The 24,695-nt window shown below is 42.0% G+C and overlaps 1 protein-coding gene across 1 annotated transcript; it reads right to left on the minus strand.

Annotated features, from left to right (window-relative positions):
* Positions 1-1,063: 1,063 nt before the first annotated feature.
* On the minus strand, positions 1,064-22,267 carry dlec1 (DLEC1 cilia and flagella associated protein; the record flags this gene model as incomplete). Its single annotated transcript, XM_083936536.1, has 38 exons — positions 1,064-1,202; positions 1,320-1,437; positions 2,108-2,258; positions 2,372-2,533; positions 2,647-2,844; positions 2,971-3,055; positions 3,211-3,305; positions 3,418-3,540; positions 3,641-3,799; positions 3,950-4,170; positions 4,827-4,897; positions 4,985-5,100; positions 5,261-5,412; positions 5,492-5,559; positions 6,085-6,270; positions 6,356-6,477; positions 6,604-6,720; positions 13,452-13,602; positions 14,256-14,386; positions 14,514-14,675; positions 14,850-14,980; positions 15,112-15,205; positions 15,318-15,480; positions 15,649-15,725; positions 15,800-15,992; positions 16,579-16,741; positions 16,858-16,948; positions 17,216-17,308; positions 17,657-17,793; positions 17,898-18,071; positions 18,394-18,481; positions 18,578-18,656; positions 20,339-20,565; positions 20,770-20,954; positions 21,035-21,166; positions 21,281-21,437; positions 21,953-22,093; positions 22,184-22,267. The coding sequence occupies 38 exons, from the start codon at positions 22,265-22,267 to the stop codon at positions 1,091-1,093; spliced, it is 5,109 nt and encodes a 1,702-aa protein (XP_083792662.1). The 3' UTR covers positions 1,064-1,090.
* Positions 22,268-24,695: the final 2,428 nt, after the last annotated feature.

Genomic DNA, 24,695 nt, shown 5'->3' on the forward strand with positions numbered 1-24,695 from the left:
CAGGGCTTATCACATGGTGTCCATGTGCGTTGGGACTGGAGTGGAAGCGGCTGCTGTCTTCGAATTTGCTGGACTGAAGAAGACTAGACTGTAATTAAGTCAGAACTCTGCTGCCAGGCTTTTAAGTAGAACATGAAGGAGAGACCATATCATCCGTCTTTGACATTGTATAATCCTTCACTGCCTCTTTAAAAAAACTATGAACCAAAATACAGGAATTCCCTACTGAAGTCTATAAGAGATGCCTGCTCTGTGAACAACTTTGAACAACAATTGAGCGCTTATGTATTCAGCAATGCCTTTTAAAGGCCCTATATTGTAAAAAGTGAGATTTCCATGATTTTTTTGATAATAAAGCAGGTGTAGGTGCTTTATAAATACTCAGCAAGTATCAATCCACAGAGAAATGCACACGGCCTGTATTTATAAACTGTTAAATTGTTCTTAACATACCTGTTTTTGCTATTCCCTGCCTCTGTTGTTCACTATTCATTCGATTGTGTGGTGTTGTTGTGCAGTATTTGAACCTGTTTAACTTGACTGTTTCAATTTTTTCTGTTGTTTCTTCACCTTATTGTGAAGCACTTTGAGCAACAGGTGCTAAATAAATAGCATTTATATTAGAAATCATGACTTGTTTCAGTGATTACAAAGAGCGATTTAAACCTCACTAAATAAAAAGAGACTAGGTGGTTGATGCAATTTGGTCCTGTTTTGATTACCTTTTAATATAAAAAGCTGATGCTAGTTTACCTTAGGGGATAATATCTGGAACATAGCAGATGGTTAAGTACCTTAAACTACGTATCACATGAACTCACGTTAATATTTAACTGCAGAAATCCTTCATTCAGGGATTGAGTGACTATAATTCAGTTAATTAAGTCTCAGCATTGGTGATTCTTTTGATAGAAAACCAGCCACAAGTTCATTCTTTGCTGATTATTAAAATTACTTTTACGCGTAATAAAATGATGAATAAGAGACCTGACAAGTTGCTCTTTATATTTATTAACAATATTACAAATTACTTACAAACAAGTTGATGTAAGGGGGTGGGGATTGTTTGCCTGTGATGTTATACGGACATCTAGTCAGACCTGAACACCTCATCAAAGGATCCTATTCCCTGGAGCAGCAGAGTGACAGGGGTCTTCACCAGAGACTGGATGACCACAGTGGCCCTGAACTCTCTGTCCTCACTGTAACACATGAAATGCAAACATCTGAAACTTAAGACGATTTGGATATCATAGCAAAAATGTTACCTTTATAGTATACGCTCATGTTGGTCTGTGGAGTCTTGTTGGTCTTGTTACCTGGGAGTGAAGCTGATCTGGAGACACTGACTGCAGCTGGTGACGTGGAGCTCCTTTGACCCGAGGAGCCCAAAGTCTGGTGTCACTTTGAACACATGGGAGTCTCCTTCATCTGACTCTACACACACACACACACACACACACATACACACACACACACACACACACACACACACACGCTGTGAAACATGAGCTATGCGAAGAAAGGAATATGAATCATAATTGACACTACTGACATCGTTTGATGGTGTGACATCATGGACATACTTTCTTAGCACTGCAATTTAATATTGCAAACAAAAGGCAATCATTTGATGTTAAACCCTCATTATATTTAAACGTGTCTATGGAAAATCGTTATAATAAGGAAAATGAGTTTGACACCTTCCTACTGTTAATGAAATACAATGATTAGATAGGCCGAATACATATAATAACTGCCATTTCAGAGTACTGCTTGTGTAAAAGAAAAGGTGAAGCTTTATATTAAAGTCAGTTTAGAGCGTAACTAATAACGGGGTATCTGCAGTTTTCAGCAAGTCAAATTTACGCCTTTTTAATGCCTTTTTAATGCCTTTTTAATGCCTCACACTGTAAATATATACGATGGTTGGGAGATCTCGCATTCCAGAAGTAAATGCTCGTAATATTAATAATAGTAATAACAAGCAAAGCATAATTCCAGCTAGTGTAGCCAAGCTGTACATAAATTAAAGTCCCAAACAAACCTGAGAGCCAACGTAAAGGCACAGAAGTGAATGGGGGAAAGAAGACAGTTCAGTAGGTACCTATAACTGATTTCCAGTAAGTGTGGGCTCCGTGGCTGTAAAGGATGACTTCTATTATCTGTGTCTGTCCCACGTAGCAGAACCCAAAGTTGATACTGTCACTGGACAGACGAATTGTAGCAAGATCCACATGGGCACGGAGAGGCACTGTCTGCACAGATGGGAGAAGAAATGAACTTTATGAGGTCAGTTGCCTACAAGTGACTAAACAGTACTTTTCTCCCCTTTTACACATTTCGACACTTGAGTTCTACAGCGTCTGACCTGCAGGCTGTTGTTGCTGTAGTGAATCAGGAGGTTTTCCTGGAACATCAGCTTCCTTCCTCCTCTTGCATGATGGACGAGTGTCACCCCAACAGGGACTTCCTCATCTGCCTCGTCTGCATGGTCCAGAAGGGACTGGGAGCAGTGGAAGGCCACCTTCACCTGGTATTCACAGAAAAGAGTACAACTTATTACTTTCAAGAATAACAAAATAGCATCCATCCTTTAGATGGAAATATTATTAACAAGAACATAACTGCCTCTCTTTATCTCACCTGCATGCTGTGCTGTGGTTGCAGCACCAGAGACTGGCTGTCACTAGTAGGCAGGTTGCTGGAGGTGCTGGTCTGGGCCCGAGACTGCGGCTTGAGCACTAAAAACGGAGGCCGAGTCCTCAGTCTGAAGTGCAGAGGCATTTCTGAGTTGTTTCTCAGCTGAAGGGCCCGTGTGGTGTCGAATTCACAAACTACCAGCTAAGGAGCAAAACAACCATAAAAGTGGTCAGAAATACTGCAGCACACACCGTAAGGATCAATACCTCATGCAAGCACTTCAGTGTGTCCGAGCACCGTTGATTAGTGTCGATGACTCAGACTGACCTCCTCTGAATCTGCCTTCAGTAAATCACCAGCTGAGACGCGAAACTCCAGCACTGCCTCATCCTCCTCCATCTGCACTAACAGCCTGGAATAACACAGAGCCAAGAGGGAGAAATGCAACTTAATCAGACCACCGCTGAGCACCTTTTGCTTAACCTCAGCTCATTTTAATTAAGGAAGCATAAATTGAGTTGGATGCATTGGGAGTTTTCGGGACACAGTATGATTGTAATTGCTAACACTGCGGGCTTGACGACTGCTAGTAGATCCATCCTGACAGGCTCCAAATCCAAACCCTGAGCTCTGCCAACTTTCCCCGGGACACAGGCAGCCATCTGTAAACAAACACAATAATAAGGGCGTTTAGGTTGCATCAGAGTCACCCACTGTTTGTCTTTTCCAGGATTTAATTTTGTAAGATACTGTTTAGTGTGTTGTGTGTGTTACCTCGGAGTCCAAACTCAAGAAGCCCAGAGCCAGGCCATTACACCTGGACTCACGACCTGACCCAGAAAGAGTCAATGGAGTGAAAGATACATGGATGGTTCCACTGCTCTTCGCTGGGATCACCTTGAGATAAGCAGCAGTAACAAAATACATTATCCATATGGCTAAAAGCAAGGTTTAAGTGGTGAAATGGATGTATGTGAATAACATTTTATCAACATACTATTTGCTGGGGTGTGATGCAGTATGGGTAATCTGAGAGGTTGCCCACATGAGGCCTGATGTGGACGGAGATGAGTTTTTTCTTTGCAGAAGAGGGATAAAGACAGGTTTCCTCGTCTTCCCGGTCATCGTCAGATACATATTTCTCCCCATCCCCGCTCTGAAATCAATAGGATTAAGGCGGTTTGAGCCGATGAAATGTGGGTCCACTTACTGGCATCATAACCAAGATAATTTCCCAGAGGCAACGTTATAAAAGTAATAAAAGTTGATGTTTGTGTACCTGTGTTGTGATGTCAAATGAACTCACAGTCATGCTTCGCAGGGAGGTGCTCGTTCCCTCGGAGCCTGGGGTCTGATTCCTTTGCCAGGCTGTTTGAACGTTCCCACCAGAAATCCTTAATGCTCCACTCAACACCTCATTGCCATCAGCATCTTTAACTGGAAAGGCCTCTCCATATGCTACCACAACATCCACTAATTTATGGTCATTCTGATCTATGTTATATGTTTCCCAGTCCATGCGAATATCTGGCAGCAAATAAAGATTTAGATTAGAAACACGTGTAAACCACCGGGGGGGAAATTGGTTGCTTATACACAGTGACAAATAACAAAAAGGTAAAAGAAGTCACAAAGACTACATTGAAATACTTAGTGCTATTGCAGTAGTCAGACTAACACACAAATGAACACATATTCCAAGTGAGGGCGGGAATTGAGAATCAGTTCCAGTTGGACCGATTCCAAATTGTCCGATCCTTAAGAATCGTATGCTTCCAAGTTTATCCATGCCTTTTATCGATCCCGCCATTGTGCATTGCAAAATAATTACGTCAACACTGCTGGAAACTTGCAACAAGAAGGAGTCATGGTGGAGAGGCAGATATGGTCTTAAGCGTGGCTGAGTTTCACAAAGAAAGATGACCACACTACAAAAATCCCGTTATATTGTCGTTGAAAATCGCATAGGCCTACTTTTACTTTTACTCACACACAGAAAATTGATTAGGAATCAGGACAAGACAGGCCCAGAATCGGACTGATCAAATCTTATCAATTCCCATTCCTAATTCCATTTCAGGAACCTACCTAGCCACTAAATTAAATCCAACTGATCTGTTATTAAATAAAAGCCAGATCAGAAAACAAGCAAATATTCATACGTTTTTTATGATTTCACTCACTAAACATGGTGGGATTGTTGATGCGAAGAGAACGAGATACAGTGTCTCCTCCAGATACATGAGTGCCAAACCTAATGGTGCAAACAGGAATGTCAAATCCAAATATATAACGCCATCATAGGTGTATATTAATTGTAGAAATGGACAGGTGAACGGACTGTATGATTGGTCCCTGGTTCTGGTTATCTGGACGTGGGCCTGTCATTTGGAAGTAGAGTGGGCAGCCTGTCACTGTCATCCGCATGGGGATGAGCGTGGGCTCGAGGTCTCCCACCTGTAGGAGGATATCAACAAAACAAGATGAAGGATATATGTGTACAATTTGGTCTTAATCTTACTGAGAAGTTATTTCTAAGGCTGAAATATTTGGCACTATAAATAAAATTGAATTGAATTGAATTGAATCTGTGACATCGCATTGTATAGCATCATACTTTGCATATGAGGCGATCCCTGTATTCCCCCCACATGTCAGTGTAGGCAGTGACATCCACAGTCTGGGTCTCAAAAGGTCCCAGCTCCCCAGAGTCTGGCAGGACAAAGAAAGCTGCACCTTTTCCATGCGCCAGCAGGCTGCTCACAAACTCTGCCATTAAAGACAAAAAGTGAGCATGTTCTCAATCTGCTTAATTCTTAATAGTGTGTTATGAAAAGGTAAAGCATACCCTTGTGTGCTTTTTCTTCCACTTTCTCAGCTTGAACAGAGTGAAGCGGCTTCTCAACGTATCTGAATCTGTAAATTTAAATGCAGCCCGTGTCACATCTGCAGAACTATAAAGTCCTTCTTTGATCCATGAATGTAGTTTTTATAACTAGGGTTCAGGAACAGGACCACACCCCTCTTCCACCACCCACGCCTCAGGAAGCAAACCACCTGAATCTCCTCAACATAATCACCCGTGCAACACACAAACACGTGTCTAACCCTCCTCTCCAAAACCCTGTTCTTCTCTCCCCTCTGCTGAAGGGTGCCATGGCGGCTTAAAACCGCACACAACTGCTCCTGGACGTGAACTCTGGGGGTTAATGGACCAGCGCACCATGACGGCGTAACCCCACTCGGAGCCGAGCTCCCCAGGTTCCTTACTGACATTCACACCTCGACACAGTTCAACCGTATCATCCTCCCTTTTAGATCCCCATCTTCCCTCAACCCCCTTTCCCGCACCCTTGGTCATTTCAAATTAAAACCTTTCAAATACCGTACCATGGTGTGGTCTTGTTAGTGAATTCAGGTTTGTGAGCTAGCCCCCCTTACCTTTTCTCTGGCTGGTTATTTGGCTTCAAGGCATGGCAGGTGAAATAGTCCGCCTCAATGGTGAAGGTGGCAGGGATCGCAGTTTGATTGGTTATCAATAACTGCTTAGTAACAGATCTCTTCAAAATGACGTAATCTCCAAAGTCAAGTAACAGTGCAGAGGGGCTCTCATCATCTGCGGTAGAGCTAAAGCAAAGAACAGAAATCATGACTTAACAAACACTTAGATAAATAATGGATTAGATGATGGGCTTGAAACCTATGTTACTACCAGACACTGGGCAGGGAGTAGGAGACACTGAGTTTTTTTATTTTGGAAGCGATGATGCGAAGAACAAGAGGAGAGTTCATCCCCTGGACCTCACAGAGAGCAGCCAACTCAGTCAGCTCCAGCTGGACAAAGAAAATATATAAAAGTATATCAAAGAAGTGGCACTATTCCCCTCCGTCACTCTCAGATACTCAGATGTTAAGGGACACATTTTTTGACCCTCTGGCGTGTTAACAACTGGTACTTACATCTGTGTGAGAGATGAAGTTAACTCTGATCTCCAAACTGGCATTAGGTCCCAGAGTGCCAAATGAGGGGTCAAAACTGGCTGTACACAGTTCCGCCTGTTTACCCTGGAGCTGAGCCTGGTGGGGAGGATGTAAAACTCACATCAACAAGTATCAATTTTCATAAAAGACATCCTAATTTTAGCCAATTTAATTTGAGGAAAAGAAGCAAGGACCATTCGCTAACGGATAACATGTAGCCAAACAACCTAAATGGCTTTCTTACTGTGCATGATTTAGTGGTGATAAATGTTAGCATCGTATGTTTCTGCAAACCACAGAAAAGTTGATATGAAACATTTTTTGGTGTTTAGCGTCTGTATGACACACACCAGGCTTTTAACTGACTGACTCCCCTTAAAGTGTAATTCCGACGCAAAATCATCCCATGGTCTTGTCCGGCACTTACATACATCAAATAAGCCATTGAGAGTTTTTTTCTTATATGAACTATTAACGGAGAAATCCGAGAGTCGCTAACAGCCGAACGTGGCACACAACACTGATTAGCTCGGGGCAGCAAGGCAAACGCATTCAAATGGCTTTTTAAGCACTAATACTGCTCAAAATAACACCAAACCTCTGCAGTAGCATGATAGCGATTGCATTTGGTCATCGACTTGAATGGACTTTACTATGAGAGGAGCTGCTACCGGGGCCAGTTGGTAAGTCTTTCACAACACTCTTTTAATAAACTCCAGGTTCACATACTACGTTGTTGGTGCTTTGTTTTCTGTGTAGGGACTCTTCTCATGCTGCTGCAGAGGTTTGGTGTCATTTTGAGCAGTATTAGTGCTTAAAAAAGCCGTTTCAATGCGTCTGCAATGGCTTATTTGATGTATGTAAGTGCCGGAAAAGATCATGGGATGATTTTGCGCAGGAATTACACTTTAAGGAGGAGTTTGGGTTGGATGGTTCGGTCAAACACACCCCAGACTTTCACCCCAGAGACCGCAGTTTGTGTTCTATACCATGTGTAAGTGAAACTTACTTACATAACAGACATATTTATTTTAACCCATACCATGATCTTGTAGGTGCAACCGGCGCCCAAAGATGATTGTTCATTTTCTGGATTAACTCAAACTGTCAGTTTGATTACAGTAGGCCCACAGCCTGTTGGAACAAAGACCTCAAAATGCCTTCACCCCCACAACAGGTCACACCCAGGTGTGAATCCTCCAAGGCACCCAAACTGTTCATTGGCTGAATTGACCCCCAGTTGATGACATCATCCGGGCCTATATAAAGTGAAGCACACAATCTCTCGCTCTCTTTCTACTGACTCTTTCTACTGACTCTTTCTACTGGATCTTGCTCCCGGATCTTCCTCCCGCTCTCTCTCCCTGATCACTCAACTCCAGGAGACCAGCTTCCAGCTGTCCCCTCGGCCCTGGACCTGGCCTATGGCGTGGGATCACCACGAAGGTTAACCAACCGGTTATCCTCAACTGAGCACAGCACAGACGATCCGAATCCTCTTGTGCCTAAGAGCCACAATCAGACAAGAACTACCACGGAGCTTCCTTTCTTCACCCAACCACTGGCATCTAGCAACGCAAAACATCTCCTATCTCATGGACTGGTAACTAATCACCAACTGGGCATTACTACATGTTATAGGACTTTATGAACGGCTAGATACCATTGTAACTTTGTCAGAAGAACTGAGAGATCAGGCTTCCGGCCTTTGTGTAACAAAGAGAATGTTCACACCTTCTTCGAGCCCCCACCTCTTCTCTTTGTCTCTCTCTCTCTCTCACACACACACACACACGCACACACACACACACATACACACAAACATACGTTTGTTGTTAGCTTTAGTTAGTTTATTGTGTCTTGTTTGTTGCATTTATTAACCTGTTAATAAATGTTTGTGTTTACCATATGTCTGATTATTTAATATTACACAAAGATGAATGAGCCAGCTTCTACTAAGAAAAGAACTTCTTAAATCCTTCAACTAATTAAACTATTATATTTATCGGTGTTTAACCCTTAATTATTAGTTTAATATATTTTATGAGACTTTAATATTAGTTATCACTCCGTCTATGACGGTGGTGCCCCGAGGAACTCTGGTTTAACTAGAGTCATTTTTATTATTATCTTTGATAATTATTGGTGATAACTAATATTTCCTTGATTAACGGTAAGTTTATTGAGAATAGTCAATCTCATAATCTGAACGTGAGTCAAGGCACTATATTTGATTGGTTCTCCGTGTGACGTTTTTAATAAATTTAAGTTATTAATTTTTAGTAATTTTTCTTTATTAATTTTCCTTATCAAATATTTCATTTGATAGTCACTATTGATCCAATTAAACCCAAAGTACCTACATTGGTGCCCCGTGTGAGGCATAGTTATGTTGGCTTGGCAATAATTCATAATTGTGTGATATTAATATTCGTCATATTTTTGGACATTTTACAATTTTTGGATTTTTCATCCAAAATTTTCCAAAAGTCGTTCCATTTAACCCCACTTGTCTTCCACAGGAGTAGACATCCAGCTGTACTTACAAACAAGTACAAAGTGGTGTTATTTGATTAATTCCAAATTTAGCTAAAGCGATTTGAGAATATTGATAACCTCTGTAAGCCTGATAGTTACCCTTAAGATTTTGCTATTGCTGCTAGCTATTGAAGTTTGGTTTAGCATTTGAATATCACATATTCAATGCAATCTAATGAGTCTTGTCATAAATTGTTGCTAAATTAAGTGCTCCTTCCCCTTAACTCATAGCGTGCCCCCGGCCCTATGAACCCGAGAGTTTTAACTGTTGGAACTGCCTTGCATTTCAACCTGAGTGGAGATAGATAGAGCCACAGTGTGCTACCAGCCCCTGTGAAATAAAGTTACATGCCAAGCTGTTTCTTCCACGTGTCTCAGCTTGAGTAGTACTTTATAGATATTATTCCCTGACTGACTGCCCTGCATCTTAGTTAGTGTAAATTCTGGTCCCAGAACCACATGGTGCTGTAGTTGCCCCTCCCTGCGCAGGAAGCAAGCTACCCACAAAGTGTAGATCAGAGGAACTGTTGTTTTAGGCTAGTGTACTACCCAATTTACATCACAAGGTGTCTGCCAAGCAACACCAGAGCCAAAACAATTGCATTGTTGTACTAGACAACAAGTTTAATCTCACCTTCCATTTTAAAACAATGGAGAACCCAAGTGTAGAGAATTTCATTTCTTCCCTAGCACAGGGCCTTAAACCTGGCTACCCTGAGTTCATTAACACATTGAACTTAAGTGAGTGCAGTAAAGAAATAGACTCCCTTCTCAGCGACACATCTAAAGGGTCAGTGTTGAGATGTTTGCTCCTGAACTTTCACCGGCAAATTAACATTGTCTGTCAGAGCAAAACAGCATTAGAAAAGGAGATAGAATCCCTTAAAGCTCAAAATGCTAATCTCATCAGTGAAGTTCAGATAGCAAATCACAAAGTCCTGCGTTATTTAGAAGATTTGCACTCAGCAGAGTCACAACTCTTCTCCCACAAAAAGGAATTGTTAGGGCTTAGATCAGAAACTCTTGCCCCACCAAAGTCGTTCAGCCTTGCTGATTCTGGCTTTTCAAATTCAAATTCCTCCCTCAATGAGAGATTAACGCCCTCTCCAGAGCAGACCAAGGAAGTTCAGTCCTGCTCTACCTCCTCACTGCATCACTTTGAGAGTGATGACAGAGCTAGCATAGTCTTGACTTCACAAACGGTGAGTTCACAATGTCCCCGCCTTGAAGAGCTTGAGCTTCTAGCTAAAGATATGGACGTGTTTGATCCAGACAACTGCGATCATAACATTGAGGACCATTTTAGGGAATTAGATCAAAATCTAATTGACCTGCCCAATGCAACACAGAGAGAGAAAGTTAAACTTGTGTGGAAAACCAGCTCAAAAGCTGTCCGCAAAGTTATACAGTCTCAACCTGCCAGAGTCAGAAATGACTACAATGAGCTTCGTCATGCACTGACAGAAGAATTTGCTTCTACTGCAGACGAAATCGCTTCTTTGGTTGCAGCTAGTCAAATAAAACATTCCCGTCAAGAGAGTCCCAGAGACTATTACAGACGTTTGAGACACGTATACTTCCAAGGAAGGAATGCACCAGGCTTAGAAGAGAACCCAACTTTTAAGTCCCTGTACTTGCAGAATCTTCATCCTTGTATACGTACACACGTTATTCTTGAGACAAGGAAAGATAACCTCTCTCTTAACAAGGTTAGGAAAATAGCACAGGTGGCTTGGGAAACTGTTGTCAATTGCAAAGCAAGGGACACAACATCTGCTTCCAGCAGCTCAAACACCGTGAGGTCACACAGACCTTCTGTCTCAGAGCCCCATCCTCAGAACAGATCGAAAGGGGGGGACAAAACACAGCATAGGGACGCAGAGCGTAAACGCCATGTCCGCCAGCTGCCACGGGATAGTCATGCCCAGAGCAGGAGCTGTAGAAGGCCATATTCTGAGATCCTGGCCCAGCATAATGACCTGCCAAACCACTGCTCAGATGATGACCACAGCATCTCTGACCGCAGCTCAGAATCCGACAGTGACAGTGCCTCTGAGTGTCTTTCTGTACACGGCTACAGGCAGCGTTACAGCCCTGAGCCACGAGTGAAGACGAACTTCAAACAACAGAGCTCCAGAGTCCGCTCCTCTCGGTTTTGTAGGTAACAGTCCTTCTGCACTGATAGTAAGATTAATGCAATCTCAGCAGCCTTACTTTTCTCACAGTTAAATTGGTAAACTTTGATTTGTTAGCAGCCGCAGCAAACTCAATAAGACCCAAATTGTAATTGGACTTAACACCTTGTACAAACTTTGCAAATACTTTTGGATCAACTCCTTGTATTTTGTAATAAGCTCACTGGTAAACACTAGTTTAGGACACATCTTGGATTGACACACCAATCATACAACTGTCCTCATGCAACTGACAGCTGAATCTCATCTGTATCTCACCCCAAGTCATTTACATAACTAACACTTCTGTTCTCACTAACCTGAAGAGTAGCTGAGAAACAATGTTTATTATGTATTTCGTATAGTGCCATTGTCATGTTTAGATTTTGTTTTGTAGCTTTTGTTCTTGCCTAGTCGAGATATTAGTAGTGTTTAGCCAATTCCCAGTTGGTGAAATAACTGCCCAAAATGTTGCAAACCCTAAATGAACTGACAAATGAACTCTGTACATCTATGGACTGTGAAAGATGCCCTTAAAACCGCACATCGGGTGCAGTCTCAAGGACATCGGGGGGATATGTAGGTGCAACCGGCGCCCAAAGATGATTGTTCATTTTCTGGATTAACTCAAACTGTCTTGATTACAGTAGGCCCACAGCCTGTTGGAACAAAGACCTCAAAATGCCTTCACCCCCACAACAGGTCACACCCAGGTGTGAATCCTCCAAGGCACCCAAACTGTTCATTGGCTGAATTGACCCCCAGTTGATGACATCATCCGGGCCTATATAAAGTGAAGCACACAATCTCTCGCTCTCTTTCTACTGACTCTTTCTACTGACTCTTTCTACTGGATCTTGCTCCCGGATCTTCCTCCCGCTCTCTCTCCCTGATCACTCAACTCCAGGAGACCAGCTTCCAGCTGTCCCCTCGGCCCTGGACCTGGCCTATGGCGTGGGATCACCACGAAGGTTAACCAACCGGTTATCCTCAACTGAGCACAGCACAGACGATCCGAATCCTCTTGTGCCTAAGAGCCACAATCAGACAAGAACTACCACGGAGCTTCCTTTCTTCACCCAACCACTGGCATCTAGCAACGCAAAACATCTCCTATCTCATGGACTGGTAACTAATCACCAACTGGGCATTACTACATGTTATAGGACTTTATGAACGGCTAGATACCATTGTAACTTTGTCAGAAGAACTGAGAGATCAGGCTTCCGGCCTTTGTGTAACAAAGAGAATGTTCACACCTTCTTCGAGCCCCCACCTCTTCTCTTTGTCTCTCTCTCTCTCTCACACACACACACACACGCACACACACACACACATACACACAAACATACGTTTGTTGTTAGCTTTAGTTAGTTTATTGTGTCTTGTTTGTTGCATTTATTAACCTGTTAATAAATGTTTGTGTTTACCATATGTCTGATTATTTAATATTACACAAAGATGAATGAGCCAGCTTCTACTAAGAAAAGAACTTCTTAAATCCTTCAACTAATTAAACTATTATATTTATCGGTGTTTAACCCTTAATTATTAGTTTAATATATTTTATGAGACTTTAATATTAGTTATCACTCCGTCTATGACGGTGGTGCCCCGAGGAACTCTGGTTTAACTAGAGTCATTTTTATTATTATCTTTGATAATTATTGGTGATAACTAATATTTCCTTGATTAACGGTAAGTTTATTGAGAATAGTCAATCTCATAATCTGAACGTGAGTCAAGGCACTATATTTGATTGGTTCTCCGTGTGACGTTTTTAATAAATTTAAGTTATTAATTTTTAGTAATTTTTCTTTATTAATTTTCCTTATCAAATATTTCATTTGATAGTCACTATTGATCCAATTAAACCCAAAGTACCTACAATCTTTTCCTAAACCTAACCAAGAAGTTTTGGTGCCTATATTAAGAAAAATCGGTTTTGGTTTGAATTCACAGAATTAATCGCATTTAAAACTGCAACTGTGGGGTGTCAAAACATGTCCGTCCCATGTATGTACGTGTTGCAGGGGCTCGGAGGCGTTTAGACCCGACCTACAATGCCAACATTTTCTTCTGGTGACTGGGTTGAATGTAATGATTCCGGCGTACCATCCAGCTGAAGTGTGCGGGCAGCAGCGTCTGGTTGAAAAGTGTGATGGCTGCCTTGGCGGGAACTCCAGCGTAGAGTTCCGAGAGGAGCAGCTCACAGTTCAGCAGACACACCTGAGGAGACTGCACATCTGCTCGCACCGACAGGTGACTGGAACGAACACACAGGTCGTGTTACTCATTATCAACAGGACACTGAGTAACATTATTGTTGTCAGGGCCGGTCACTTGTGAGACTGGAGTGAGATTTCCCTGTCTATTTGATTAAAAAGCAGGGCGAGTTGCTTTATAAATGCTGTAAAAGTATCAAAACACACAGAGGAATACACAGAGCCCGTATTCAGAAACTGTGTCTTTGAATGAGCCGTCAGGACTTCTGTTAGTTTGTGATGTGACAACTATACTATATAAAAGTAGAAGTGCTACTACAGTGCTGTTAGAGTCTTTCCCAAGCTGCAGTGACGGTGCAGCGACGCAGAGAGTTCAGATGCGGAAACACTGACCAATCAGCGCAGACTGGGTTTTTTAGGAGGGGGCCTTAAAGAGACAGACGTTAAAACGGAACATTTCAGACAAAGGGTGAATACAGGTATATTCAGACAAACAATATGAGAAACATAATGTGTTTTTAAGCATTAGAGCATGTAAAATGTTCTAGTAGAAACACTTAATACAAGTATGAACCTGAAAAATTTGCATAATATGGGACCTTTGAATACAATGCTTATTTAAAGAAAAGTTGACATCTTAAAATAAATCTTAAAAAGAGGAACAGTGAAGTTTCATGCAGCTGAGCATCCTTACCATCCTGTTCCATTCTCCACTGTCAACTCCAGCTCTGTTTCATATCGCTGGCAGAAACGGGGACTAAATAGCACATCCACACTGAAAGACGCCAAGGGGGGCAGCACACCTTTGTGTGGCTCCACTAAGATCTAAGCAACAGAGATTTGTGTAGATATAAAAAATAAAATAAAAATATTGCGCTGATTTTAACACAAGCCCTATTTTTCATGGTATCAAATCATAAATGTGTTGTTATATCAGTCCACTGTACTGTACCTGTGAGTCTTGCTGGTCCTGCAGACTATTATGCCTCTCCATCAGCATCCAGGAGGCCTCCAGCTGGGTGATATTAGTGAGGAGCAGCGTGGTCTGTGTCAGCTCTCCTAGCTTCATGAGCCCAAACTCCACACTGGGCACACTGAGGGTCACTATGGGACCCTATCCAAAATAAAATGATGGGCATAAAAAAGTCACAAACTACAGATGAACTATATCAAAGAATGTCACAGCAACAAACACTTAAGGTGGAATATTAAAGCATTCTGTGAAGATTTTAGCCGTGACATAGTATACAGTAAGTCATTCTGTGATGGTGTTAAGACTCTTTCTCACCTTAAAAGAGACTTCCACGGCCAAAGTGACGGGCTCATGGTGGTGCTCTATGTGGCAAACCAGACTGGTCACAACCCTTTCTGGTTTCCCCCCGCTCAGAATCAGGTCGAAGTCAAAACACTCATTCTCCTCTAGACCCACAGAAGACAAAGTAATTAATGATGAACCAATAACTCAACTATATGAAATGCTGTTGACAATTCATCATGTACAAAGTTAAGTGAACTTATTGCATTAGTCTTCATTGTACTGTGTGACACACCAATTCTACCAGTAGAGGGCTCTACTTCTATTATGTGGCTGCTGCTAATTCTCTCCCATTGAAAAAAGATGCAGGTTTTGCTGTGGTTCCACATCTAATACACACAGAGGGCAGAGAAACACCATGTATAACTGTAAATGTAAACACAGTCATTTGATGGAAAATCTAACATCTGCAAATTATAGTTAAAAAATGACTTTAATAACCTTGAATTGCCTGCGGGCGGTCGTGCAAATAAAAATCTCTCCGGGGATTACAACAGCATAGGGTTCCAGTAGGATCTGGCGTGGCTCTGTTGACCCCTTGACCTCTATCTCCATGACGATGACATCGCTCACATTGGAGCCAGTGCGTACAGGCTGAAGGGCACTTTCCAACCACACACAAACACAATCCAACAGATTGAAAGTATGCCAAAGAAACTTCTAATGTGTGATGTCAGAGCTGTATGTGATACCCTGTGGTTTTATTTTTTACAAATGAATATTTACAGTGCACACTTCTATCACTGTTCATACAAATTCACAGGAACTTTACCTATTGTCACTGGGCTCTGGTGGCAGCTGGGGGACATCCCTCAGGACTAAGTGACAAACACTGTGGTAATCCTCCAACTTAAGAGAAAACACAAACATTTTGAATAGGACATGGAATACATTTTTGCTTTTAGGATGAGAGTCTTCTGTACCTCTTTAGGGCAGAAGTCGAACAGAAATTCTTGTTCCTGGCAGGGGGCCAGAACCCCTGTTAAGGGACTGACATGGAAAACATCATCTGTAGCCAGGTGGAAGTGGACATGGGTGGGCCCTGAGCTTTCCCCTGGTAGGAGAGGTAGCAGGTTGGGCTTCATGATCTGCCAGTGGAAAGGCAGCTCCAAGTGGCTTCAAGCCCCAGAGAGAGAGAGAGAGAGAGAGAGAGAGAGAGAGAGAGAGAAAGAGAGAGAGAGAGAGAGAGAGAGAGAGAGAGAGAGAGAGAGTGTGAGAGAGAGAGAGAGAGAGAGAGAGAGAGAGAGAGAGAGAGAGAGAGTGTGAGAGAGAGAGAGAGAGAGAGAGAGAGAGAGAGAGAGAGAGAGAGAGATGGATTTTATGATGCCTGAATAGAAACTCTGTTTATCTGAATCCTTGGTCTCTGATTACATCCATTTTCAAACTCGACCATCATTTGGATCTAAACAACAAACCTGTAAAGTTTTGTGACTGTATCGTGCACAGTTGAGACGGTATTGCGGCAACAAAATATGATTACAGACAGACAAACATACATATAAACACCTAGAAAACTACTCAAAACCGCCTCTGTGGTAGTTCCTGCTACAAAGTTGTCTCCAGGACCACATGCCATGATGACACACACACCAACACACACACACACACACACACACACACACACAGAAGATGAAAACAATACCAGCGTTGCAGCTCCTGTTTCATGCTTCGCAAAAATGATATATGAGGGTGGGAGGCTTACACATTGTTTCTAATGATGACTTTTTTCTGTTGCACAGAGTGAGGGTTACATGGGTTGAAACGGACAAAGTGCTCTGCGGTGAGGTCGTGCACCTCTCCCACCACCGGAGGCTCGTTCTTCCCAGATACAGACACAAGCTCAAGTGCAATCAGCTGGCCCTCCCCTGGGAAACACACACATTATAGAGATAGAGGCGAGGAGGTCAAATACATTTTACCTTACACTGGACAAACTTCAAATCATCCTTTTTTCTCTCTCTATAGATGAGTTCAGATTCACCTTCAACGGAAATATCTTTCACCTGGCAGTTGTCGCACACAACGGTGAACACCTGACAGCTTTTCTCAGCAGTGATGGGAAAGAACACCACCTGCAAAAACACACACACAAACACACACACACACACAAATTTGAAACCAAGCAGATCCTTCATTAGACCGAATTTCTATGCGCACAGTCAGCTGCACAGAAGTGAAACCTGCATTTGAAAAAAGGTGAAGTATTCTGAGAGTTCTTTAAATCATCACACATATTTAAATCTTGGAGAGAAGTGCTTATAACAACTGGTTTTAAACCAGTCAAATAACACATTAAGCATTGCATCTACCTATTTTTTTACCCTCCAGAAAAGACTCACCTCGACGACAGTGGCCTCTCCTGGCTGCAGCACAAAAAGAGACGGGCTAACTGCAAAGGGTGGCTGCTCGGAAAAGTAAGTTCTTGCCACAGGCTTTATAAAGAGGACAGAATAGTTTTCATTTTTTGCAATACAACAAATATATATTTTATCAACTTGGTACCTTAGATAATGTTTCAGATAGAGCTGCAACGATTAGTTGATTAATCAAACGTCCAAATCTCTGATTTCAATCTCAAATGTGAATATGTTCTCAGTTTTTTTAAAGATATTTTTGGGTTGTGGAAAAAAACATCTGAGGTCACCTCAGGCTTTAGGAAAAAGTGATCAATATTTTCTGAACCCAACAAGTAATCAATTAATTGAGATGATGATCAACAGATAAGTAGATAATGAAAATAATCGTTAGTTGCAGCCCTAGTGTCAAATACACTTTTGTACCCTGAGGTTTGAGGCTGGCCACTGGTTCTTGGGGATGATGCAAAAGGTCCCGGTGCTGAGGCCAACATTTTGGCACAGGAACTCAACAAATTTGACCCCTCCGATCAGACAACAACCACAGTTCAGAACTCTTGGTACTGCAGAAGAATTACGGGGAAACATATTAACAATGCATGACCGAGTAAAGAACACTTGTGAGGATAACAACATCGTGAGGTCGGTAGACTGTGATGAGACTCACATGTGAGTATTGGAGGGGGTCTTCTGGCTGCGATGGGCACCATAAGCAGGTGTTCAGCCTGGGTCTCCACCACTACGAAATCCTCATAGTCCCCCAGGGAGTCTGGAGCGAAGCGCACTGTGTACTTACAACTCATTCCTGGAGCAACCACACCGCCCTCACCAGGGAATCTCCCTGCCAAAACATATCTGAATATCAATCCCTTCTTACATTGTATCACCATAATTCTCTGCAATCACTTGTGTGCTGTTTATGCTTATGTGCTTAATACAGTAGGTGGTGCTGATGTTCATATATGATTGCAACAGCAACACAGGAATCCGCAAAAAAAACACAATTGCATTCCAGAGATGCAAGACTTTATCTGTCACGACTCTTTGAAATTCCTTATTGATACAGTCACTGACATTTTACATTTCCCTTGATGATTGCTCTCCCAACAAGAACAGGTATAAGGAAGCTGTACAATCCAATCAGAACAGAAGGCAGAGCTCACCCAGGCCAATAGAGAAGTAAGGAGTGGTGGGAGGGATGACTCGGACAGTACGGCTTGAAGAAGTCAAGTTTTTCAGCTCCAGTGTCGTCTACAACAGGAAGGGTCATGTTTAAGGTGCATCACCTCATGGACAAACAGTTTCCTGTGTCAAGTTATAATTGTTTAGTATACGTCAGTGACATACCTCATAAACATGTCCCACACTGTAGTCAGTGAAAACCACCAATGAAGGTTTTGCAAGAAAGACTGGTACAGGAGTGGAGCTTTCAGGGAGGAAGAGCACAAACAGAACAGCTGAGCATTTTGTCTGTTCTCAATAAAGACGCACAGGAAGTGGTGAGCTGCTACTGTCAGCATTAACTTCTACAACAAAACCAAAGCAAGCATTTCCGATTTTACTTTCCACATCTGCCTTTTGCCTCTGATGCTGTATTTTTAGATACTTCAAAGGAGACACTGTATATCTTATTTATCTTATTGCAAATTACTGTTAAGAATTCCTTTATTATTCGATTTTTTCACTCTATTATTATTTTTCATGTTACACACACACACAGGCCCGAAATACACGCACATGCACAAGCAGGACCTATATACATGCAATTAATGGAGAGATGTTAGAGCGAGGGGGCTGCCAGTAACCAGCACCCCGAGCAGTTGGGGGTTAGGTGCCTTGCTCAACAGCACCTTGGCAGTGCCCAGGAGATGAACTGGCACCTCTCCAGCCACCAGTCCACACAGGACTCGAACCGGCATCCCAGCCAAGTCACCTGTGGACTGAGCTACTGCCGCCCCTGTTGCAGAGTTGCCACACTATTAAAACATTTACTTTTAATACTGTTTTTCTATTATTGTGTTTTTTTACTTTACATACTTTTTCCTCGACTCTTTTATCAATAACATAATATTGTCAATAGTTTTAGATGAAGCACACCTGTCCTCATTTGGTGTGCACAATAGAATGGAATTCCATTGCTAGGCAACAGCCTGGGTCCTGGTCAACTTCCTTTCAGCTGTTGTCTATTTTAGATTGCACTGCAGCATGAAATAAACTTTACAACCGTAAAATGGTCTGTACATGTGGGTGTGGTTTCCATTGTTCAAACATTCTGATCTGATGAAGATGCAATAGGATTGAAATGTTATTATTACATTTTTGTGGCATTGAGTTAAGTGTGCAGGCGTTACCTTTTCACCAGAGTGTCAACACTTACCACCACACACGTGGTGCTTGCTGACACGACAGCAGTTGAAAAGTTAACTAGGCTTTATGTTGAAGTCAACAGAGTTTTTTTCCACAGGCAGAATATCACTCAGCCCGTCTCTTAACATACACTTGACTATTACTGCCCTGCTGTCTTGTCTCATCTTCAGATGGGACTTCCATCTGTGCTCATCTCTGGACCCAAGCTGTGTCAAAGTGCATTTGTCAATAAGAATCAATCTGACTGCCAATATTATGTGACCCCGGCCTGATTGGATTAACAAATGTATTATTCACATGGAAAAGAACAGTTTTTGTCGTTAAAGCATAATTGGTGGGGGATTGTGCTAGGTTAAATGAATTATATGGGAATTGGAAGCATTTTTTGAAGCTGCATTGATGCAAATTGGGCTTTGTACTGTGATAATAGATTTATTTCTTCCCACAAGATGTAGGGATCATGACCATTTAAAAGGCTTTGATGCTCCATTTGTGAACACAGCTTGGCAGACGTATTGTACGATAAATTACATAATGCCAGAAGTATCAAGTTACACATCTCAGCTTTTCATACACATGAGGGTACTCATGTTTGCGGTAAATATTGAAAAGTGATTGTCTGACCTAAGAGTATTGTGTTTCATTATGCTGCCTTTTTATATTTGCTGCCCAATGACCAACTCCTACGCATTTACTGTGAAATGATGACATGGAGCTCTATACTCAGCACTCTCCAGGTACCTTTGCTCCTCCATCTCTTTCCTCACACGGTCTTTCTTCCCTACTTTGGTCCTGGGCCGGACAAGGGACGTGCCACCCTGCTGCTGTGCATTTGGAGGGAGGAAGCGAGGATTGCGTAGGAAGTTGCGTCGATCTTTCAGCTTCTGAAGTTGTTCCGATCCCTCTGCCCGATCCTTTGCGCTTGGCTCACCCTTCCACTTTGGTCTGGGTTTGGTCTGGTTGGGCCTCTGAAACGTATATATGATACACTGATGTATGAAAGTCTCCTCCAGCTTTCAAAACTCTGAGGAACGCTTTTTAATAATGTTCATTTTATGTCCTGTTTTAGTCTTTTGTGATGATCTCTCTGTATTTTAGATTATATTCTAGTCAAATGTATCACTCTTAATGGGTCTGTGTAATCCAAAGGGTGTAAGCTTGTGACTCCTCACCTCCCTGGGAGTTTTCTTGCTCATCGAGGTATCTGAACCGGATTCAAGAGTCAGGCTGAGATCTGACTCTTTCATTTCTGGGACCATCTTTTCTGGACTGGGAATCAGAGTATAACCATCGTCCTGAGGCTCCTTGGACACGTGCATGGCGTAGGCAACGGTGGGTTTGCCGAGATTCCATTTTTCTGACAGGAAAAGGATACATGAAACATCCAGCCAAAACACATTGGTCATTAATAATTGAATCCACAAGGGGGTCATGTACTTGCTGGGACTGCTGGTGCTGGTGCTGGTGCTGGTGCTTGTGGTTTTTGCGTTGTTAAATAGTCCTGCGGGGAAATCAGGTTGTTCATTTCGAGAAGATCTTTGTCTACGCACCAGGAAAAGGCTGCTTGGACTGAAAATCGACATGAGAAATGAGACGCGACATTCAAGGCAAATACACGTACAGGTCGTCATCGTTAATTGGCATTATACTGGCATTAATTCATGGCAAATGTTCCCATCTCACCTGTGAGGAAGCCCTGGTGTTTGTAAACATCTCCCATCTCCTCCTTCATTCTGTCGTAGGCCTGGCTTTCTGTGGCCGCAGCCCGAGCTCTGGCCTGAATTATATGACTCTCCAGCATGTCGGCTTCTTTCATACACAGGCTGTACTCAGAATGAACCTGTGTGATTGGGGGGGCAATAAGAACAGTCAGTTACATTTAATTTCCTCTATCGACATTGACTTGTGAAGTCTGGAGTAAAGCTTACAGCTAGGGCTTACGAGCCCATAGCTATGTTGTTATTTTTAAGATGACTTTGTCAAGACAGATGGCTGTCCACGTTTGTGGTTGCTTGCATCTCTGGAAGTGTGTCACTGTCTTTGTGTCCGTCTTTTCTCTTTCTCTCTCCTTTTCTTCCTCCCCAACCGGTGCAGACAGATGTCCGTCCTCCACAGAGCTGGGTCTGTCCAACGTCCCTGTCTGTAATAGGGAAGGTTTTCGTTGCCATCGTACTCTACGGGGGAATCGTTGGGTCTATGTAAATCATAAATAAGTCATAGAGTGTGGTCTTTACCTACTCTGTAAAGTGTCCTGAGATAACTTTTGTTATGATTTGGCACTCTAAATAAAAGTGAATTGAATTGAATTGAATATAGTGCAGTTTTGCAGCGTTAGGAACAGTGTTGCTATGTTACCTGTTGAAGCTCTTCAACATATCTGTCGTGGTAGCTGCTTCGTCCATTCTTCGTCTTGACGAGGTTGGACAGAGTGTCTTTCCCAATGATGTCTTTCGTGTAAAGGTCCTTGAAAGTGCTTGCTAACACGTGGGAGATGTCCTAATGTACAGAAGAAAGAGAAACTGCGATTTTGCTCGATGCTTGGTCGGACGTTGTAAGTATAATATTGTTAGCAGCAGGGGTTCGTACCTGTGACTTCCCTGAAGCGGGTCTGTGACTGTTCACACACGGGTCAAACCGCGGTGTTTCTCTCTTTTCCGGTTCTTCCAGCATAGTTTATAGAAGCACTATGACACGAATGACACGAATTATTAACCCCGTAAATATAACCTTTACGTACTTTAGCTAAAGCTGTGGCTAAAGGTGCATTTCGTCGAAGTCCTTCCTAGCTTTTCCGCCATGTTTGTGTACATGTGGTTGCCATAGCGACGGATAAAGTTTTTTTTGTTTAGCTTTATTGAACATTTACAAAAGAGATATGGCAACGTTTATATACTGCACATTGCATTCATTTTGTAATATAACGGATTGCAAATGTAGTGCTTTGAGTAATACATTGTGAGCAGGATTATAGAAAGGAGAAAAACATAAATTAAAATTAATCATTTTACATACAAGGCAACATATAAATAGTTCATGAAGTTTAATTTCAGTTAGTTGATACAGTGAGGGGTGTTTTAGAATATCTTAACAATACCTGTGCTTTTCTGCCATTCACTAATTTTCAGGACTTCACATATATTTGAAATTAAAATATTAATTAAATTCTTTTTTTTTTTTTTTAATTGGATGATTTCAGTATTTTATTTTTGTGGATGAAAAATGTTGCCAGACATAGAATTACATTACAACACGATAGCCCGAGGTACAACTGCTGTTGCACTCTAGTAAGAAAATCACACAATCAAAAAAAAAGACATATTCCACTTTAAAATGTTATTTTGTGTCCCAAAACAAACTTCTGTCATTACATGGACTTTATTTTGGTCGTTTTGACTGAGAGTGTAAACCAAAAAGTGTGGGAACCACTGGTTTAAGTAATATTTAACTCATTAAATGCTTATATCATGTGTTTTAGGCAACCGTTTAAACTGTACAGCTACTGGTAAATGTAGCCTAGTGAAGTAAAACGTATCTTTACCTCTGTCGTGTAATGTAGTGGAGTAGAAGTAGGCGTGTAAAGTAATACAATACTCAAGTAAAGGACAAGTAGGCTTACACGACAGTTACTTAGACCTAATGTAGGCTGCTCATTTACTTTCTGCCACTGCACCTTATAAAGCTAGGCTATATAAATACATTAATATACAATTCAATCAACATTAACCATTGGCCTTTTTCCTGCAAAAACATCAACAAAGAACAAAAGTACCCCGGCTGCCTCAAAGTGCACTTAACATTGATGACTTGATTATTTTAATGACTGACTGATATTCATTCAACCCATCACTGACAAAACTTAAACTCTTGACTTTAAGATCTAAATTTTTTTTGTGAAACTAACAAACAAATGCTTCATTATGTCCATGATCAAAGGTGGTTGCTTTTCACTAAATAAGAATAGTTTTAATTAATAAGGAATTTCTGAATGTCTGCAGCATTTCCTGACTCTCACCTGACACGCTGAACCACATGAGCTAGACTTCCTCATGAGAACAGATGCAAGGTGTTTATTAAACAATCACGCCCGCATACTGCACTGACATATGAGGTGTGGCGTTGTCTCTGTTGCTATTGGAAAGAATAGCTGGCAGTCCTTATACAGTGCAGACATACAAACAGGTACTGAGGGATAAGTACAGGTTTCTGCAAAGTGTGTCATGCACAGTGCTTTCAAAGCCCAAGCAAAGCAATTGCCTGTGACCTTGTGAAGAAATAGCCTTTCCTGTATAAGAGGTAATGTTTCATTGAGAAGGCACAGATTCCAAAGACACCCAAAACAAAATCCTTAACTGTGCTGGTCAGCTCAAGCAGTGGGATTCTGAAAGAGGCAATTGTTGAGCTCACTTGGGTTGCATCTCGTGGTATGCCAGACAGGCCTTTTTTTTCTTTTTCTTCACAAGACTTGCCTCAGCACGAGAGTTCACAGGACAGAACAGGCTGGCAGACACTGATAATGCCTTGGATAATAGAGAGGCACAAAGCGTGATCTGTCTAAGCCCTCGTGTGTTATCCTACGTTAAAACACTGAGCAGGGGCTTGTGGCTCCAATGCACAAAGTATCCTATCAGATTAGTGACACCACCGCCCGCAAACAAAAAAATAGTTGAAACAGTTGGCCGGTGACCTGACCAACACCTGCTCATTTAGCTTTGACTTGTTGCTTATATATTGCTGTCTGAATCAATCCTGTGCTGACACGTGGTAATAATGGTGTGATGTGTAAGGATGATCATAACATGAGCTGTGCAGTGTAAAAATGTAAAAGGGGAGAGGCAGGAGCACACCTCGGACTATAAATGGCAGGTCTAGACCAGGGCAACACCCTACATAAATCAGATCACACTATCAGTACCAGAATACTATAAAATCACAGCACTGGGTTGTAGCATATATAACACACATATTATCAAGGTTTACTGGACTTTGTGCAAGTGTTTATTTTCCATCAAATTCCGTCTAAAGGTGGAGTTTCCACTGACACAGAGCTGAATGAAAGTAACAGGCTACGCAAACACAGTGGTGGACTTGTCAGACCGGT

This window comes from Echiichthys vipera (genome assembly GCF_963691815.1).
Source record: "Echiichthys vipera genome assembly, chromosome: 21".
Taxonomy (NCBI): Eukaryota; Metazoa; Chordata; class Actinopteri; order Perciformes; family Trachinidae; genus Echiichthys; species Echiichthys vipera.